The 11738-nt window shown below is 57.6% G+C and overlaps 2 protein-coding genes across 6 annotated transcripts in view; one reads left to right on the forward strand and one right to left on the reverse strand.

Annotated features, from left to right (window-relative positions):
• Ccnd3 (cyclin D3) overlaps nucleotides 1–5701 on the forward strand; it is a 57476-nt gene extending 51775 nt beyond the window's left edge. For 3 of the 5 annotated variants that reach the window (XM_023719947.1, XM_023719969.1, XM_023719963.1), the window contains 4 exons: nucleotides 792–1007; nucleotides 3480–3639; nucleotides 4150–4286; nucleotides 4707–5701. In XM_023719947.1, coding sequence (XP_023575715.1) covers nucleotides 792–1007; nucleotides 3480–3639; nucleotides 4150–4286; nucleotides 4707–4874 — 681 coding nt within the window. In that variant the 3' untranslated portion in view covers nucleotides 4875–5701. Of the gene's footprint in view, nucleotides 1–6; nucleotides 215–791; nucleotides 1008–3479; nucleotides 3640–4149; nucleotides 4287–4706 lie in introns of those variants that run through there. The other 2 variants (XM_004624146.2, XM_023719957.1) reach the window with 2 other exon arrangements.
• A 963-nt stretch (nucleotides 5702–6664) lies between these two features.
• Nucleotides 6665–11738, reverse strand: part of Bysl (bystin like) — a 12393-nt gene continuing 7319 nt past the window's right edge. The window contains exons 3-7 of the mRNA XM_004624148.2: nucleotides 9117–9255; nucleotides 8689–8822; nucleotides 8065–8225; nucleotides 7860–7962; nucleotides 6665–7399 (exon numbers count right to left, since the gene is read on the reverse strand). Coding sequence (XP_004624205.1) covers nucleotides 7054–7399; nucleotides 7860–7962; nucleotides 8065–8225; nucleotides 8689–8822; nucleotides 9117–9255 — 883 coding nt within the window. The 3' untranslated portion in view covers nucleotides 6665–7053. The remainder of the gene's footprint in view (nucleotides 7400–7859; nucleotides 7963–8064; nucleotides 8226–8688; nucleotides 8823–9116; nucleotides 9256–11738) is intronic.

Genomic DNA, 11738 nt, shown 5'->3' on the forward strand with positions numbered 1-11738 from the left:
GCCACCCGGGCCAAGCATGGAGCTGCTGTGCTGCGAGGGCCCCCGGCACGCGCCCCGCGCCCGGCCCGACCCGCGGCTGCTGGACGACGCGCGCGTGCTGCGCAGCCTGCTGCGCCTGGAAGAGCGCTACGTGCCGCGCGCCTCCTACTTCCAGTGCGTGCAGAAGGAGATCCAGCCGCACATGCGGCGCATGCTGGCCTACTGGATGCTGGAGGTACCGAACTGGCCCTGCCGGCACCCGGGCGGCGGGCGTCTCGCGGTGTCGTCTTGCCTCCCCACAGTGATCGGCGCCTCCTGTCATCTACGCCCCGGACTCTCCCACCCCTCCACCGTCCCCCCAGTGTCGCGCCTCGAGTGTTGTCGCGGGGTTCCGCGAGGAAGCGCGCGGGGTGGGGGTGGGGGTGGGGGAGACGGGCGCGCGGTTCCGGCGGACGGGAAATGAAAAGTGCGGGAGACAGCGGCGCAGCTCCTCCCTTCCCCTTGGGTGTGTGCCGGGGGTGGTGGCCGCGGGTGGAGTCCTGTGCCCCAGCTGCCGAGGGGGACCCCTGACCCCCGCGCTGAAGGAGGGGAGCCTCCACCTGGAATCGTCTCGGGGAAGGCGCCTCGCTGGGCCCCCACCCAGGGAAGCGGGGAGTAGAAGGCGCAGAGGAAGTGGCCACTTGGGGGCACGCATCCTCCTCTGTTGTTGGTCCATGTCCCTGTGGGGAGCTCCCCCCCATCATCCCCCCACCTCCATAGCTGCTGTGGCTCCCTGAGCCCCAGCCCCAGCTCTGATCATGCGCCCTCCCCAGGTGTGTGAGGAGCAGCGCTGCGAGGAGGAAGTCTTCCCCTTGGCCATGAACTACCTGGATCGCTACCTGTCCTGTGTCCCCACCCGAAAGGCGCAGCTGCAGCTCCTGGGCGCGGTCTGCATGCTTCTGGCCTCCAAGCTGCGCGAGACCACACCCCTGACTATCGAAAAACTCTGCATCTACACGGACCACGCGGTGTCTCCCTGCCAGATGCGGGTGCGTGGGTAACTTTTCCCCCACCCCCGCGCGCCTCTGCTGCCTGCTTCCCGGGAAAAGGCAAACTGCAATTTAGGAGGCCTTCTGGCCTCCTGGGGAGGGACTCGAGAAAGCTGAGGCTTTTCTTTTGGAAAGAGAACCATTCGTGGGGCAAAGGGCAGTGTGTTGTGGTGGTCAGCGCGGAGCTGCAGGCCTGAGCTCACCCTACCTTACCTCGGGGGTGTCCCTCCTTCCTGATCATTTCCCCAGTAGCAGCGTGGCCAGCTAGCTACCATGTCTATACTTACCAGTACTTAGCCTCTGGGTTTGCATGGCACAATGAGTTATTTATTGGCAGCAGAAGGGCATAAGCCTGCACAGCCCGCGGTGTGGGGAGTAGAATGCCGTCTCGAGGGGAGGGGCTTCCTCCCGAGTTTCCCGGGTGGACTTTGTGATAGAAAAGCTCCCCAGCAGATTAAAGCCCAGCCCTGATTGCTGTGCGGAAGTGCTGAGGTATTTCAACCCACCCACCGCGCTCTTTTCCCTGCCATCTCCAGCACACAGCTCCATCCCAACCCTTCCCTGCCCATGTTCTGAGAAGCCGAAGCAGCTGCTTTGGGCCCCACGTCTGCCCCTTTCCCCCTTAGCCTGGCCGGAGCTGGAGAGCGCGGCGCCCCCGCCCCCTGCCCGCCCACTCTGACCAAGAGCTTTCATAACCCTGTGGGGAGCTGCCCTAGCTCCTGTGGTTTGGGAAGTGGCTCCTTGGGCCTCTCGATGGGAACTGGGGCCCGGGTTCCTCCAGGCAGGGCTGAGAGTCACAGTTCTGCCTGCCCCCCGGGAGGCTGGAGCCGTGTGATCTGGGGGAGGACCAGAGGGCGCACGCCTCCTTTCCCCAGGGTGGGTTGGCTGGCAGCTCCCTTCATCTTGCCCCACGGTGGCCGAGCCTGCTCCTGACCCCAGAGGCGCTGGGGCCCTGGCTCCCAGGGAGGAGGGCAGCAAGCAGACGCTGTGATTGGCTGGCAGGGATGAGGGTACTGGGGCCCCTGACTGCTGGGAGTGGAGGAACTGGATTCCTCTTCCTGCCAAGTAGCTCTCAGAGATGGGAGTAGGAGGCCAGAGTTGGGAATCTGGGAGGCCCCGGCTCTGGGATGAATCTGGTAGTTTCTGGAAAGCCTGAAGGTGGGGCTGGTTTCCAGGGCCAGGGAGCAAGTTTTTCGAGGGGTTGAATCTAGAAGGTGGAAGAGGACTTCCTCTTGGTGACAAGATTGGGGTGGTGGATGTGCCTCTGCGGGAAGGGTTTTTTAGAAGAGGATTAGTCCTTGGGGAGCTGGGGTGTAAGGTCAGCCTCTGAAGGGAGAAAGTCAAGACCAAGGAAAGGAGAGAGACCAGGTGGCCTTGCAGCCAGGGTGTGGTGGCCCCTGCAGCTCGTTCCTCCTGGGATATGTGCTCCACAGAGCGGGGCTAGGCTTCTCGGGGTGGCTTGGATGCAGTTCCCCAGGAGGACACCCAGCCCCCCACCTGCCTTCTGGGACCCTATGTGCTTTCTCTACACCTCTGGCTAGAGTTTGGGAAGAAGCCTGGGAGCAGAATGCTGGCTTCTTTGCTCCCTTCTGGCCACAGCCCACCTGTCTCTGGGCACTGGGAGTGGCTTGGGGCTGATACCAAGGTGGGGCCAAGAGGACAGCTGTGGCTGGGGGCCTGGAAGAGGTAGGGTGTGGCCACCATTGCTGCCTCAGTAAGGAGTCAAACCCACCAGTTCCTTCCTAAGATAAAACAATGAAGAAATCCTCAAGTGTGCAACTCAGAAACAGGGCCAGATCTGGGAAGCCCTGTCAAGGCGACTGGGGTGGAGTTCCTCAGGACCTGGTGTTGGAATTGGTCCAGCAGGTGGGGGATAGGGCCTGGTCCCTTGGGGATCACCTGAGTTGCCCCCTGAGTGGCTTGACTGTCACCTTCCTCACCAAGTCAGGTGGTACTGGAATAGGGTGGGTGCTGTACCCCAGGACCCAGCCCTGGTGTCCCATCAAGGGGATGTGGGTTGGGTTGGGTAACCTCCCCTTTGAGGAACCCGAGAGTCTCAGTGGCAGTGTCACAAGGAGTGGCCTCATGCTTGCTGCTGCTTCAAGAAGTAGCAGCTTGTCTGGGATGCAGGGCTGGGGAGGGGTGGCTGATAGTGGGGTGACTGTCTCTTCAGGTCCTTGGGATTTGAAAAATCTGCTTCATCTCAGGGGACCTCAAGTTTGTGGTGTTGTGGTGGTATCAGGCTCAAAAGGGATAATTTGCAGTGTACACAGAAGTGGCACCTAGTGACCTGTAGTAGGCACTCCAGGAACTAGAGTGGCCATTCCACAGCACCAGTCCCTGACCAGCAGCAGCAGACATGGGCCTTGCGCTTCTGAATCTTGCTGGGATTCCCTCCTGGGGAGCCTTCTGCCCCGTTTCCACCACCTTGCTCTGTGCTGCCAGTGACTCTTCCCTTCCTTCTAACCCCAGGAGTGGGAAGTGCTGGTCCTGGGGAAGCTCAAGTGGGACCTGGCAGCAGTGATCGCACATGATTTCCTGGCCCTGATTCTGCACCGGCTCTCTCTGCCCAGTGACCGACAGGCCTTGGTCAAAAAACATGCACAGACCTTTTTGGCCCTCTGTGCTACAGGTACGTGCCTTGCACACATGTTGCCTAGTTGGGAAAAATCAAAACTTGGAAGGGTGAGAAATAACTAGGAAATTCTAGTTGATACTCCTCTTAAAAATCATTGCTGAGCATGCTATCCCGTGAGCCCTTGGTGGCAGTACAGAAGCAGACCCTAATCTGAGCTCTGTGGGCTCTTGGAGGTGTAGTGAGAATAAGTGCGTGCGTGTGTAAAGCTGGGTTTTCACACCAGGGGGGTTTCAGGCATTCTCTGGTCCCTGGCTAGGGCCACCCTGCACCCTGGGAAATTTCTTGTTCCCCTGATTCCCAGCGATTGGGTGGAGGTAACACCTCAGCCCCAAAACAGCCTGATCCTCTAGAAAAGGCTTTCAGGCTTCCCTCTGGTGCCGTATTACTGTACCCACAGCGCAGTCCCCAGTGAGACCCCGCCTGCACTGAGCATTTGGAAGGCCAGTGGCTGTGCTCCTTCCTGTGTGCTTCCTTGTCTCAGGGCACTCTCTTCTCCTCCCAAAGATTATACCTTCGCCATGTACCCGCCGTCCATGATCGCGACAGGCAGCATCGGGGCTGCAGTGCAAGGCCTGGGCGCTTGCTCCACATCCGGGGATGAGCTCACTGAGCTGCTCGCCGGCATCACCGGCACAGAAGTGGTGAGTGGTTGGAGCTCATTCACCAGGCAGTGCTATTCCGAGAGTCTCCAGTAGAGGGCGGCAGGCATCCCCTCAGGCCTGGGTCCTGGTTTCACACCCAGAAGGCCTGAAGCCCTAATCTCCTGCCCTGGTCTGGAGAGGAGCAGGTGTCAGGGTGGAGTAAAGGGCACTGGCCCAAGGTGCCCCTTGTTTGCCAAGTGTGTTGCAGCGGGGGTGGGGGACCCGGTGTCAGATGCAGGCTCCTGTCACACCCTCTTGCCACATCCTCTTAGCAGTTTCTGAGAAACGCAGCCCCAATTCCTGGGGCTGGGCTGTGGCCTAACCTCCCTGGCCTTCCATGGCATGGGAGGCATCCCTCTCCTGCACCTGCCGCCCATGCCCCAGGAGTAGGAGTGGGCCTCACTGTCCTGTTGTCCCCAGGACTGCCTACGGGCCTGCCAGGAGCAGATTGAAGCTGCACTCAGGGAGAGCCTTCAGGAGGCCTCCCAGACGGCCCCCAGCCCCGCGCCCAAAGCTCCCCGGGGCTCCAGCAGCCAGGGGCCCAGCCAGACCAGCACGCCCACAGACGTCACTGCCATCCACCTGTAGCCTCGGACAGGCCCTAGGTGGCTGCCACGCAGTGGAGGAGCCCCTACCACCCCTCCCTGCCTTTGGAACAGTCGTCACCACATCCTCAAAGCCGAGAGGCTGGCTCCTGCCTTTTTCTCTGCACTAAGGGCTGCCCAGCCCTGCCGGCACCTGGCTCCTCCTCTCCCTGCACCTGGCCAGCTCAGCGCCTTCCTGGCTCTGGCCAGGGCCCGGCCACCTATGTCCGCTGGGTGGGAGCGGGCGAGTCCACGCACCAGCATCTCCTAGGGGCTGTTACCTCTGAACTAAAATGCCCTGTACCCGGTAAGATGTTACTCCACTCGGGGCCACTGTGTTTGGAGGGGTGCTGAAAGCAGCCTGCTGCGCTCGGAGAAGTCTGCTGCTCCCGAGGGAAGGCCTAGCACTGGCCAGAGGCGCTCTCCTCGCTGTGCTTCCTGCTCAGCTGCTTCTTTGTGCTTGAGGGTTGGAGCTCAAGTGCAACTGTGTTAATTTATTGCTCAAGTACAACCGTAAGGGTGCAGCGGGCATGCCGGCCCCACGGCGGAGTGGCAGAGCCCTAGCCTGTGCTGCTGCTCTCCCTTCTACTGCCGGCGCTTTGTGGCTCAGGAGCTGCTACAGCCTGGGCTGGGGCCCTGCCCTCCTCTCCCCTTACTGTCCCTTCCTCCTGCAGAAAGGGGAGGTGACCAAGCCCCCACTGGAGAGGGAGGCAAGCTCTGTAGACACAGGCCTTTCCTAACCAATGCCACAAGGTTCAGGCTGGTGGCCTGGGACCACCGTGCTGCCTTAATAAAGATTCTGGAAGAAAACTGCCTTTGCCTTTGGGATTTCACGAGGGTAAAAAGCCTACTTCTAGAAGTGGGAAACTTGGATTCTGTAAAGGGCTTTGTGCCCTATGCCCCCCATAATGTGTGCATTCCTAAACATCACCACTGGGCATAAGTGCAGGACAGACCCCAGAGCTTATGTGAAGAGGGGACTTAAGTGTCCCCAGGGGGATGTGGGCAGGAGTTCAAAGCCAGCCTGGACTTCATAGTGATACCGGCTCAAAGGGGGTGGGGGGAGAAAAAAGACAAAGCACTTGATTTTTTTTAAAAAAGATGCTCAGGACCTAGATGCTATGTCTGAGGCGCTGAGCCCAGATAGGCTGTAGGTGGCTGCTACGCAACAATGTGCACAGCACGGACATGAAGACACCTTCAGCCCTCATGACAGTCTACGGATGCTGAAATTTTAATTTTTCATTCTAACTGATCACAAGATGCTGTTTTCTCCCAACCACCTAAAAAAATGCCACTGTTACTTTATTGGTTGCAAAACCCTTCTTTGGCCCTAGTCCGCCCACAACTGGACTAAAGCTCCACTGACCAGAAACTCGAGGACATGCTTGGTGCTGACCTAGATCTGATGGCTCCCCGCCCTTCCCTCCAGGTCTCCTCCCTGGCTGAGGGGTGCTCTGCTCCCCTTGGGCCCACAGGTGCGAACAGCCTAGGAGAGGAAAGCCTGTAGATTAAGGGGTGCAGTTCCTGAGCAAATGGTCACAGCCCACTCCCAGGACGGGATGAAGCAGCCTAATGGCTCCCTGCATCTGGAGGGCAGAAGAAACACAATACCAAATACTGGAAGTTTCAGGGCCAGCAAGATAACAGCAGACTAAGCGCCTGCTCAGGCAAGCACAGGGACTGGCGTTCGATTCCTGACACCACATGCTGTGCTGGCCCAGCCCCTGGGTATGCTGAGCAGGCCACCGAGTCTGGGCATGGTGGTGCTCCACGCACACCTACAATCCCAGCACTGGGCAAGCTGAAAGCAGGATCACCTCGAGTCCGAGCTGCATAGTGAGACTATCCCAAATGCATTAAAAAATCCTGAAAGTTTCAATAAATACCTGCCTTTGTTTTTATCCATGTGACAGCACCCAGTAAGCTGCTGAAAGCACTGTGCCAGCTCTAGCTGGAGAGCCAGGATGCTGGGTGTGGAGCCACTCCTGGCCCTGAGTGAGCAGGGAGACAGGCCAGAGTGCAAGGGGGACCCAGGTGGACCTGCAGCCGTCTTCCCTGCCAAGCGCTGGTAGCCACAAATGCCCGGTGGCTTATTACTGTCCCAATCAAGGTACTTAGCAATGAAGGTTCAGTGCCATCTTTGGTCACCAAGAAGGGACCAGAGCAGGTGACTACTGTCCTCACTCCATGGCGATGGGGATGTCTTCCACATCTCGGGGAATGGCACTTTGAAGCTCGCGCCTGATCTCGGGGGACAGCTGTGGATGGGGCTGCAGCCGGAGCAGTTCCAAGAGGGCCTCTTTCTGGTCTGAAGCCAAGTCGGCTTTGTAGCGCTGGGCCAGGGTCAGCAGGCACTGGTGCCAGAGCACAGGCAGCTCACGTTTCTCCGTCCGGAAGCCCAGGAAGTGGAAGACCAGGGCATCCAGCACCCGGTAAGGCAGTGCGTACTTTTTATCCAATAGCAGCCGTAGGAAGATGCTGTTGGCCCCGCTGTACTCCATTTCGGCAATCTTCAGCATGGCAGCGCTGGGGGGAAGGGTGGGGCCGTGGAGGCAGGGCTGAGGGACGGTTCACCCTCCCACCAGAGTCCCAGCTGTTGTACTCCCAGCGCCAGAAGAGGCAAGGGCCCCTCCTCGCCCACCCAATCTTATTATCACAATCCCTGGACTCTAGCTGTCATCTTTACACCGGGCTGCCCCACAACCCTGCAGCGGCCTGGCCTGAAGGGCCTGCAGTGTCCAAGTAGACTGAGGACCTCCTGGTGTCCACATGCCTTATCTGTACCCTGACCTGCTTCTTCCTCCCTAATTCTTTCCTTTCCTGGGCTATGTTCTCAGCTTCTCCTCCTCCCCACTCTGGCCCCACACCCAGGTCCTGGTACTGCCCAGACAGATACCTAGGGAGGCCCTCCTGCTCCATGCCACAAGGTTACCTGGAGTGCAACACCGCCTAGGGAGGCCCTCCCGCTCCATGCCACCAAGGTTACCTGGAGTGCAACACCGGGATGGAGCACTTGGTTATGATGCTGCCCACGATGATGGCTTCCCGGAGTGTACAAGTGCCCGACTCGCACAGTGGGATCAGGATTCCTGGGAGGGGCAGAGGGATTAACAGTAGCAAGCACCCCTGCCCATTCAGTGACTCCCTGGGCCAGCCACGCCCCAAGTCAGGGCCAGTCCCTGGGCACCTACCTTTGAACCAGGCCCCAGGCTTGAACAGGGCCTTCTTCAGGGCCATGTAGAGGTGAAAGTTAAGACGTTTGTACTCTGCAATGTCATCACGCACCCGGGGCAGCAGGACGAGGTTGTAGAAGCGCTGGGCCATGCGTTCCTTCAGGTTAGAAGCAAAGATCCTATCGGGGTGGGAGTTCCAGGGCTGTCACGAGCCAGCCTGGTCCTGGGCCCTGAACTGTCACTGTGCATGACTGAGCATGGTAAAAGGAGGAAGGCTTCCTTCTGAGGGGTGTGTGCGAGCCACGTGCATGCAACCCACAGTCGGCTCACAATGGCCAGGAGGGCCACGGATGCACAGGAGACTTTCCTTTTGGAGTGCTAGGGAATAGAACCTATTCCAGGCCCTCATGCATGGCATGCAAGCGCTCTACACTTGAGCTACATCCCTAGTCCAGTCTTTGGGGCAGTCACTAGGCCTTGGCTCCCAAAATGCAAGAGGAAAAAGCTAGGGAAGGAGTGACACAAGGAAACACTGAGATTGCAGGGGACGGAGCCCCCAAGTGCTAGTCATGCTAGGAATAGCTGGCATGTTCTGTCCTGGTCCTGGCCCGCAGACTTGGCCACCCCATGCTGTTGTGCTACCTGGTGGCCTGGTACATGGCGGCTGCAGTCCAGGCCTCAGGCTCCGTGATGTAGAGGATCTGCTCCCAGTTGGAGAGTGCAGGGATGATTTTGAAGGCCTTGGGCAGCTTTCCACTGCGGTACTTGGACAACACCTGGGGTCAGGGAGCAAAGTCACCATCTCCATTAAGACTCATGGTGCTTGCCACGTGCTGAGGCCTCGTCAGGCTGCTGTTCCCACGTGGATACGCGGGCTCGTCATGCCAGCTCTGCAGGGAGGTGCTTTACCATGCTCCCACTTCACACCTGCAGTGGGAGCCTGAATCCACACCTCTGATGCTTGCTCTTGGCCACACATGCCACTGGAGACGCACGGGAACCAGGGACACATGGGGTGCTCCTCACCCCCGGTGAGGCTGACCCACCACAGTGACTCTCCCAGCTCTTACCTCCCGGACCCCTCTGTAGACCCCCAGGACGCGGGGGTCCAGCTGTGGCATAGGGAAGCCGGACGCCTCTGACATGACTGTCTCGACTTCCGTTTGCTTCTCGGTCAGCTTCTCCATGATGATGTCGGCTAGGGTGCGCCTGGAGAAGGGAAGGGAGAGCTGAGGTCACTGTGCCGAAAGCTCCAGAATCCTCTCAAGGTCTGCATAAGCACCAATAAACAGTGGTCCTGTGGGGCAGTGAGCACCACCCACCACACATTCTTGTACAGGAAGAGGACAGAAGTCCTTCCACATCAGACAAAGCTGGCAGGGCAAACCCCTCAGGCTCCACCCTGGCTCTTCAGTCCCGAGTGACCAGGACACGTCACTCTCCTCTGTGCCCGTTTCTTCTGCAGGAGGCTGGGGGTAATAATGGTACCACTTCTGTGCGTAACCCAAAGATTACAGAACTGCGCACACACACGACTTGGAACTGCTAGCACCCAGCAAGTGCGAAACTTCACACCCACCTACCACATGCTGGCAAAACGTGAGGATGCTCTACCAACTCCCAGCCCAAAGTCTTTAAAGAGTGTCACACACATCAAGGTGACCTGCTGAGATTTCAGGCTATAGTGATCACTAGCGATAGGTTTTGATATGAACTTTTTCCCATTTGGATTTTCTAGGTTTGGGGTCAGTCTCTGCAACTTAGCCATATCCTATCTCAAAAAGTAAAAAGCCTGATGGTGCAGCTCAGTGCAAAAGCCATGGGTTCAATCCTCAGTGTTACACATTAAAAAAAAAAATCTATGGAATATTCTGTATTGCCCAGACTGATTACATTCTCCATGTTCTCTTCAGTTCCCTTAAACAAAGGCTATCAAACAAACTACTGCCACCCCCCAAAAAAATCCTGAGATGTAGCCCAGGCTGGCCTTCACTCACAATCCTGGCTCAGCCTCCAGAGTGCTAGGTTGAGGGCTGGACCACCAGCAATGGCCACCAGGCACTGTCCGAATTATCCCTGAGCCATGGGATGGTACTAGTGCCCTCAGAGCCTCTTGCCATACAGAAAACGGGCGCAGTCTGCTGGGACAGCACTTGCCTGGCATGCAAAGAACCTGGGCTCCATCCCCAGCACCTCTAATCTTTCAAATTCTTTTTTTTTTTTTTTTTTTAATATTTATTTAGTGTGTGTGTGTGGCCAGCTCAGCCCACCAGGGGGCGCGACTGGCTGGCATGTGGTGCTGGGGGATCGAACCGTGGTCCCTGTGCTTTTCCAAGCTTGTTCCAAATAGGTGCTTTAGACCACTGAGCCATCTCTCCAGCCCCTAATCTTTCAAATTCTGAAGCTCAGGGGCACTACAGTCCTCTCCAGACTCAAGTGACTGCTGAGTCTAGCTCTGCCGTGGCTCTAGTCTTGCTTTCTCAAAGTGCGCCAGGAGTCCCTTTTCTAGCAGCTAGGCCCTTCTTTACCACAGAGATGATCAGGATTACTTGTGAAACAGGCATCCTGAAGTGCAGGGCGGGACTGGGACCAGGGACGAGCACTCAGACTAAGCTCACACTCTGTGACATCTGCAGCCACCACTGGGCATCAGTGTGTGAGTGTCACACCTCACACTTTCCCTGTACACTTCAGCTGATGCAGGAGGCCACCCAACCATCTTTTCAGTATCACAGCAACCAGGTGCACTGACCCCAACACCCTCCCAAGACCTGAGGAGCACAGTATGTCTCCAGCACTGCAGGGGCCGAGCAAACTGGTCCGAGGCCCTCAGCACAGATTCCCTGCCCCAGAGCCCAAGGCTCTGGAATTGGACTACAAGCAGTTGTGGAGCTGGTGTGTCTTATAGGTGGGAATGTGATCGGCATGGTGCACACACCTATAACCCCAGCACTCAGGAGACTGAGGATGGAGGATCTCTAGTTCAAGGTCAGGGGCAGGGGAGATGGCTCAGGGATATAAGCGCTTCCCTGGCAAATGCAAGGGCCTGAGCTCAATCCTCAGTTCTGGGGGGGTTAGCAAGTTCCTGTGTCCAAAAATAAAAACAGGAGCTGGTGGTGGCACACAAGCACGGTGACGCCTGTAATTCCAGCATTTGTGGGACACAGGTCTGATGGCGGCTGTAATCCCAGCACAGGAGGATTGCTTCAAGTTCAAGGCTAGCCTGGGCTATCAGGCCAGCCAGATAGCTTGGCAGACTAAACCACCTCCTTACGCAGGCACAGGGACCAGGGTTCAATCCCCAGTGCCGTGCTGGCTCCACCCCTGGGGTGAGCTGAGCTGCAACTGAGACTAGGCGTGGTGGACGCCTGTAATCCCAGCGCTTGGGAGGCTGAAAACCAGAGGAGAGAGACCCTGTACTAAAAAATAACTAAATAAAAAAAAATTAATTAAAAAAAAAAGATTTGACTGACCTTATCAGATACAAAAGCTGCAATTCTTGTTACATAGGTCTTGCTTCATCTTGGTTTTAACCATCCAGCAGAAAAGTATAAAAACGAAGTATGGGGCTGGAGAGATGGCTCAGTGGTCTAAAGCACCTACTTGGAACAAGCTAAGCAAAGCACAGGGACTGCGGTTCGATCCCCCAGCACCACATGCCAGCCAGCTGCGCCCCCTGGTGGGCTGAGCTG

Source organism: Octodon degus, unplaced genomic scaffold (genome assembly GCF_000260255.1).
Source record: "Octodon degus isolate 3935 unplaced genomic scaffold, OctDeg1.0 scaffold00005, whole genome shotgun sequence".
Taxonomy (NCBI): domain Eukaryota; kingdom Metazoa; phylum Chordata; class Mammalia; order Rodentia; family Octodontidae; genus Octodon; species Octodon degus.